General features: G+C 52.8%; 1 protein-coding gene across 1 annotated transcript; it reads right to left on the minus strand.

Moving 5' to 3' along the window:
• Nucleotides 1-566: 566 nt before the first annotated feature.
• LOC123132478 (1-deoxy-D-xylulose-5-phosphate synthase 1, chloroplastic) lies at nt 567-4,894 on the minus strand. Its single transcript, XM_044552280.1, has 8 exons — nt 4,540-4,894; nt 4,057-4,356; nt 3,749-3,899; nt 3,374-3,645; nt 2,295-2,568; nt 1,621-2,210; nt 1,237-1,521; nt 567-1,092 (listed from the first exon to the last, which is right to left on the minus strand). The coding sequence occupies exons 1-8, from the start codon at nt 4,642-4,644 to the stop codon at nt 931-933; spliced, it is 2,139 nt and encodes a 712-aa protein (XP_044408215.1). The 5' UTR covers nt 4,645-4,894; the 3' UTR covers nt 567-930.
• Between the last annotated feature and the right edge of the window lie 3,049 nt (nt 4,895-7,943).

Here is a 7,943-nt window from a genome sequence, read left to right on the forward strand (position 1 = left end):
ATAGCCCGAACTACCATCTCCCAACGGGTAGACCCAGTAATCAAATGCTCCTTGACATCCTTCTGAGTGAATAGCAACCACATATGGATCAAAGCAGTGGCCCTGAAGATAACCTGCAAAAGAATGGATATGTGTTTTCCTGTTAAAAGCCAAATCGTTCATGCAGTTCCATATAGCCCATAATAAAGCACATACTCCTACACGGATATATTTCCATGTCTCTGTCTCTACTTCATTTAGCCACGTCCCAAATAACGTGTAAATGCTATTTAGAGGAGATATATTAAACGCCATATGTACTGAGTGCCATAAAACTTTGGCCATCGGACAATCCAAACAGAGGTGTTTGATAGATTCATCATGGTCGCAGAAACTACATCTCCGTGATCCTTCCAAATTGCGTTTTGCCAAGTTGTCCTTAGTCAGAATCACTTCCTTGTGGACAAACCACATGAAGACCTTCATTCTTAAGGGCACTTTGACTTTCCAGATATGCAAAGATCTTGGAATGGAACCCGACTTAATAATGTCCAAATACATGGAATTCACTGTGAAAACTCCATTCGTGGTTTAACTAGGCAACGATATTCTTCTTAATTAATGGAAAATACAAAGCTTGCCCCGGTTCAAAAAAATAATACAGAAAGCATCACAATTCCAAACAACAGCGACTCGTGCTCCCTGTATAAGCGGGTCCTAGTCGTCAAGAATCTATGAACATACGTACACATTTCACAGATACAAAGACAACGTATGTGTCCACTCCACGAACAATTAACCATGTACATCAACGTCAGTGCACCAAAGAACGAAAAACTACCAACGTTTCCCTTGATGAGGATCATTTAATTTTCTGACGCCGACTAATCTCTCTGAATCACCTAACGACCAAAATGTACAAGGTTCTCTATAGGAGGCAGCACACTGGCTCTAGGCATTCTGCACCGTCATGATGGCGAGGGCCTCTCTTGCCTGCCCCAGGATGTTGAACACCGTCGCGGCGATGTGCGACGGCGTCAGCCCGGCTTCCACCAGCTGATCGGCCGGTGATCCATGGTCGATGTACTTGTCGGGAAGCACCACCGGCCGCCACTGCACAACCCAAAAGAAAAATTCGCCATTAGTCACATATGTCACCAATGTCATAGAGCAATGTATTTGTGCTGATTTCTGATTTTCTATTCGGTCGGGTGCAGACTGATTGACAATGTTAGTTTGATCAATCGATTCGATTACCTTAAGTTTGCCGTCCAGAAGGCCATCCAGGGCCATGAACTGAGCCACGTGTGAACCGAAGCCGCCGATGGAGCCTTCCTCGACGGTGATGATCACCTCGTGGGACTTGGCGAGGCTCCTGATGAGGGCGTGGTCCAACGGCTTGCAGAACCTGGCGTCGGCGACGGTGACCCTGAGGCCGTGGTGCGCCACGATGGACGAGGCGGCCATGCAGTACTGCACCGCCGACCCGTACCCCAGCAGCGCCACCCTCTCGCCCTCGATCATGATCCTGCCTTTGCCGACCTGCCAAACATTCGTAGATCAGTCAGTCGTCAGTCGCGTTACTCGCGTACACAGCCTCTAATCTCCTCTCGAAGTTATGAACACGAGATCGAAACGCACCTCGATGGCGGTGCCTTTGTAGTTTTCCGGCAACGGGACGCCGATGCCGTTGCCCCTCGGATAGCGGAAGCACGAGGGGCGGTCGTCGATGGCCGCGGCGGTGGCCACCATGTTCAGCAGCTCGGCCTCGTCGGACGGGGCCATGACGACCATGTTGGGTAGGCACGCCATGAACGCCACGTCGAAGGCCCCGCAGTGGGTGGGCCCGTCGGCGCCGACCAGCCCCGCCCTGTCCATGGCGAACCTCACCGGGAGCTTCTGGAGGTCCACGTCGTGCACGACCTGGTCGTAGCCTCTCTGCAGGAAAGAGGAGTAGATGGCGCAGAAGGGCTTGAGCCCCTCGCAGGCCAGGCCGGCCGCGAAGGTTACGGCGTGCTGTTCAGCGATCCCGACGTCGAAGCACCGGTTGGGGAAGCGGCGGAGGAAGTAGTTGAGCCCCGTGCCGCCCCCCATGGCCGCGTGGATTGCCACGATCTTGCTGTCCTGCTCCGCCTCGGCTATGAGCGCCTCCGCGAAGTAGTTGGTGTAGGACAGCGTCTTGGCCGGGACCTTGAACTGCCTCCCCGTCGCCGGATCGAACTTGGCCACGCCTGCGCCATGGATCGATCACACACACTAATTAACCTCCCCTATATATGATGCATATAATCCATCCATGTATATATGTTACCTACCGTGGTACTTGTCGGAGGCTCGCTCGGCGTAGGGGTAGCCGCGGCCTTTCTCGGTGATGACATGGATGAGCACCGGCCCGGTGGTCTTGGTGCCCTTGACCTCCCGAAGGATGGTGATGAGGTCGTCAATGTTGTGGCCGTCGACGGGGCCGATGTAATACAGCCCGAGCTCCTCGAAGAGCGACGACCCGGAGCCGCTGATCATGCCGCGGGCGTACTCGTCCACCTTGGCCGCGATCTCGTGCACCGACCCGCCGATTTGCTTCGTCACTCCCTGACGAGAAGACAAAACACGCGGGAAAATCAGTCGAATATCTGGGCCCAGTTCCTTCCGCTCGGCCCAACAATTAAACCCTGGTTTAGGGCCGCCTAGTTTACAAAAGGACTACGATCAGGCCAGATAGCCCAGTAACATTATCAATTTGAGCTGTCAAGTGATCAGATTTGAAGTGAAAATAAACTACGCATTCGACTCAAATCCAGGAGGATTAGAAAAGAGATACACCTATGTCCTTGCTGTCAGATTGTGATCGCGCCACGTCACTTGTTTTTAAAATTATATAAGCCCCATCGCTTGTTAAGATACTCCCTTCCCTGAACTGAGCTCTTTGCTTGAAGACGAAAACGCTAGTGGGCAGCACTAGATATGCTACTCTAGGTTTCATCACCATTTCTGGTGGATACATAGCTAGAGACATGCACTACACCTGGCACTGATGGAGTATGCGTGCGTTGCATCTGGAAGAAAACAGCTAGTTTTGGCATGTACCATACAAAAGTTTTAAGATTTTAAACTCGGAGGCGTGCTCCCACGGCGACACTGACACGTTTGCTTCGATTTTTAAAATTGTCGTTCTGATGCTGATTTCCCTGTCATTTCATTCACTGTTTCAAATTTATTTGTCCCGAAGTAAGTTTTTAGCTGAAACATGCGCACACGACTTGTTATCACTTTTTTTAACAAACCTATCACGCAGCAAGTTGGAATTTGATTCACGCCACTGCTTTCAAGTCAACGTGGCTTTTGCCGTACTATCTATGGAGTGTGCAGTGAAGGAGGTGCATCTGTGAGGCTGTACCTTGGCCACCTCCCTCAGCTCCCTGAGCGGCCGGCTGGACTGCAGCTTGCTGAGGGCGCCGCTGAGCGCGCCCACGGGCGGCGCCGGCCCGTCGAGCGTCGCCGTCGGCAGCGACACCTGCTTGTTGTCGTTGAGGATCACGATCATGTCCGAGTCGAGGTAGCCGGCGTTGTTCATCGCCTCGTACGCCTGCCCGGCCGTCATGGCCCCGTCCCCAATCACCGCCACCACGTTGTTCTTCGCGCCCTTGAGGTCCCTCCCGACGGCCATCCCTGACAACCACACGCACACACTTGATTACCACGTCCGTTCACTACAGATTCTTCACGAGCAGATTAAATTGCTTCATAATCAAATGCAGAGGTAGTTGGTTACCGAGGGCGGCGGAGATGGTGGTGGAGCTGTGGCCGGTGCCGAAGCTGTCGTACTCGCTCTCGGAGCGCTTGACGAAGCCGGACAGGCCGTTGGTCTGCCGCATCGTCGGCATCTTATCGCGCCGCCCCGTCAGAATCTTGTGCGGGTACGACTGCATCGAATAAACAAAACCGCACGATCCATCAATCCGCCGGTCTCCGAGCTGCGCAGCACCTCACATGGCGCGGGCACGTTACCCCAATCCGGGGCACGCCTGCCGATCGCTGGGTAGGACAGGTGCGCATTGTTAATTTGTCGAGCTTGCTTACCTGGTGGCCGACGTCCCAGAGGAGCTTGTCCTGCGGGGTGTTGAAGACGTAGTGCAGCGCGACGGTGAGCTCGACGACGCCGAGGCTGGACCCGAGGTGGCCGCCGGTCTTGGAGACGTGGAAGATGACGTCGGAGCGCAGCTCGTCGGAGAGCTGCTGCAGCTCCTTGAGGGACAGGTTCTTCATGTGGATGGGGTAGTTCACGGTGTCCAGCAGCGGCGTCGGCGGCCGCTGCGAGTGGTACTCTGCTTCCCTCTCCGACAGCGACGCAGAAATGCCGGACGACCTCCTCCTCGGCGTCTGCTCGCCAAATCGATCCAGCATTGGCCATGGCGACAGCAGCAACGATTACAGTTTGCAAAGAAGACGAGCAGGAACAGAGCACTAGCTAGCGGCCGTCGAATTACTCGAACCGGCAAGAACAAGAACAGAGAAGAATCGGCCACGGCGAGAGAAGAGCAGAGGAGGCGTATGCTGACTAACCTTGAGCGGCTTGGCCTGGAGCTCGACGGCGGGAGCGAAATGGTGCTCCTGAGGCAGCACGCCGAGGAAGCCCCGCGGGAGGGAGAAGGTCGACGAGAGCGCCATTGTTCCTCCTTCTCAAGACTGCAACGGCTCAACTCCCCCCTATCCTCTGCTTGGGAGGAAGCGGGTGAATCCAAAAATGAGCGTCCCAAGCGCGTCCAAGAGCCGCGAGCAAGTGGCGGGCTGACACACTATGCGGAATATGGGTGGGGATCCGGGAGGGGAAGTGGAGCGGAGAGTGACGAGGTGAGGTGCTCCGTGCCCGGGACTGGGGGTGTGCCCCGGCGCGTTCTATAGTGGTGGCGAGGGGCGATGGATGGGGGTGAGGTGAGGTCGGATGGCGATAGGCTGTAAGGATGACCACCGAGGCCATTGCCCGGCGCATCGGCGTGTGGCTGGTATTCGTTCGGCCGTGCGCGCCTGAGCCTCTGGGTCTGGGTGCTCGCTTTTTCTTCCGTCGCTGGCTGCACGAGCGATCGGGGGGAGAGAGAGAGAGGGAGGGGCCGGGCAGCGGAATGGGTGCCTACCTATCCGGAATCCCATTGGACCAGCTCGGCAAAGTATCACGAGAAGATAATGGGATAGGAGCTAACGCTGGGAACATCGATTACGGAGAAGAAAATAGAGAAGAAGGGGGGCAGAAAATGATGGGCTTTTCACAACTTTTAGTGCTTCACCTCCTTATAGTGTTTCCCACATTATGTGCCTTGGTTGCTCGTGGCCGCCCCTGTGTTAGAGAGTGTGGCATTGGCCAATTCATATCGGAATACATTTTCTAAGGATTCCTTTGTACTGAATTCTATAGGGCTTCTTTGAATTGAGGAAAATTCAGAACGTGGGAACAAAAAACACAAAAATGAGATGCCACGTGGTCTGAATTTCAATAGGATTTCAAAACACTAAGAATTTTGTAAGATATATCTTTGGGTGATGCACACGAAAAGCACAAAAAAAATGGAGGATTCATAAGAGAGTCGAGAGAGGTAGAGTGGAAATGCACTGGACTTCTCAAAGGAAAAACAAAATGAGGTTTGAGCTCATTTGAGATTCCTGTGGAATGGAGGGCATAGGAATCGATTCCAATGTAATTTCGTGAGCCCAATCTCACAATCCAAAGGACTTCCATAGAAAATAATCCTATAGACTGGAATCCTAAAAAAATCCTATGCTTTTTTAGTGGGCACTAAATTAATAGATTAGTCTGAAAGAGTAATATAAATTGCTATAAAAAGTATATAAAAATGATAATATAATAGCATGAAACAATCAAAATTATACATACGTTTGAGACGTATCAAATGCCACATGGCCAGGTGGTCCTGTGGATAAGACCGGTCTGGGTTGTTAGAACCAAGCTAGATAAGCATCGCGGTGGTGCACGGGAATACTTCACGCTAGCAGGCCAGTTATGCGGGAAATCTTTTCCTGTGTACAGCTTGGCCAAGTTCTTTTGAAGCTTGTAAGAAACCAGGTGGTATTGGTCACCTCGGTCCGACGTTAAAGCTTGACTGCAAGGGGATGTTTTTGTTGAACCAGTTTCAAGACTGGTGGCCCAAGTAAATCAACTATTCGGGGAAGCCGAGGTGCTGCTAGCTTGAAGAACGGTTCAAGGGCTACTAACGGGGTTCAGCTAAGGGGCCTCTCACTGAGGGGGTCCTTGGGCTGCCGGCCTATCTCTTATGGGCCGGACAGGTGGGCTGCCCTGTGACTACTACAAGGCCGAGCTATAAGGCGACTCCGTATCCGGACAGGGAACCTTCGGAGTCTTGGTGTGTCCTCCAAGTCAAGATAGAAGAATCGGCATGTTTATTCCCTTGTTGTAACCGACCACGTATAACCCTAGTACCCCTGGTGTCTATATAAAGAAGAAGGTTTAGTCCGTAGAGGCTAGAAGAACAATCATCATCCTACTCACCTAGGGTTTAGTTCATCTGATCTCGTGGTAGATCGACTCTGTAACCATCATATACACTTCAATATAATCAAGCAGGACATAGGGTTTTACCTCTTTGAGAGGGCCCGAACCTGGGTAAACATCGTCTCCTTCGTCCCCTGTTCCCCATTGATCCAAGATCCACAGCCCGAGATCCGCCGATTTTGACACCAACATTGCTGCTTTCATTGGGAGTTCCATTGTTGGGTGGCCGAAGGGTCAATGGCTCACCTAGTCATTAATAATGGCATCGGCACCAGGGACATCTTCGTCCCCGGCCAGATCTTTGCGTTCGGAAGCATTGTGTTGCACAGTGATCCAACCGTCCGCCTTGACAAGATCGAAAGTTTTGCCCCCGATGAGGAGATCAGGTTTGGGACCCTAGAGTTCGTCGCTGACTCCCGAGAGATCTTATCTTAACAAGGTCTTCGGCTCCCCTCGAAGAGCTCATAAATCCCGACACATTAACATCGGGAGCAATAAACTTCGCCACCCTGGATTCAGCCTTAAAGCCCGACCCCGTCGATACGTCTGGACTAACTCCGGTTGAACACTGCCCGGGCGTGACTTCGAACACCCCCAGAGCAGCGATACTATGGGTCGACCTCGAGTACTCAAGGAGCATGCACCCGGCAGACCTCTCATCATTAAATAAGTTGTCAGACCGGATCCAGGCCATGGGAATTCGACGGCCCATCCTTGGTCTACGATCAGATCGGGCTCAAACCTGATAACAGGGAAATTTACGTCCCGCCTGTCACACACCTCATCGCCACCATCGAGGATTTAGCTAAGGGCTCACAGTCACCGGGGCTAACAACGGATTATGTCTGGATTTCTGATCATTTGGTCCAGGCTTCCAGCTCGGAATCCGGTGTTCGTCCTGGAAGGAGCCCGGAATCAAGCCACAACCCAAAGCTCGACCTCAAGTCCGCGTAACAGTACCCTGTTGACAGTACGGATTCTGAGCCTGGCGTGCTGAATGTCGTGATGGCACCGGACACCGCCGCCAAAGCCTCGGACCCACAACCCATTGGGATACAATGTTTTTTCCCACCCACCCCCATGTTGAGTACTCCCCAGTATTTCAGGGAAACCCGACATATGGGATCTAAGGTACATAAAGCAATAGCCCAGAGAAACAGGCCATCACTTCTGGGCCAGATTCCTCGTCAAAAACAGAATGGCGGACTGCAACGACCAGGAAATCGTAGCGACCTTTCGGCATAGCTGCCGGGACGAAGGAATATGAAATGCCCTCGCCCGTCGCCACGTTCAAAGCTTCACTGAGCTATCGGATCTGGTACGCAAATGTTGCGCCATGGAAAGCGCCTGGTAGGCTCAATAGCTGCGCGTGGAGTCAACCCGTGCTGAACCCGGAAAAGCTCAGCCTAAGCGCGCGCACTCGCGACGGTCGGCCGGACACGAG

The sequence above is a fragment of the Triticum aestivum genome, chromosome 1B (genome assembly GCF_018294505.1).
Source record: "Triticum aestivum cultivar Chinese Spring chromosome 1B, IWGSC CS RefSeq v2.1, whole genome shotgun sequence".
Classification (NCBI taxonomy): domain Eukaryota; kingdom Viridiplantae; phylum Streptophyta; class Magnoliopsida; order Poales; family Poaceae; genus Triticum; species Triticum aestivum.

Excerpts from the sequence above, each read along its gene's own strand:
- LOC123132478 (XM_044552280.1), bottom strand. The coding sequence starts at position 4,644 with ATGGCGCTCTCGTCGACCTTCTCCCTCCCGCGGGGCTTCCTCGGCGTG. Across the intron at positions 2,211-2,294 it reads AGCCTCCGACAAGTACCACG|GCGTGGCCAAGTTCGATCCG; the intron begins GTAGGTAACATA and ends TCCATGGCGCAG. Across the intron at positions 1,093-1,236 it reads TTCTGGACGGCAAACTTAAG|TGGCGGCCGGTGGTGCTTCC; the intron begins GTAATCGAATCG and ends TGGGTTGTGCAG.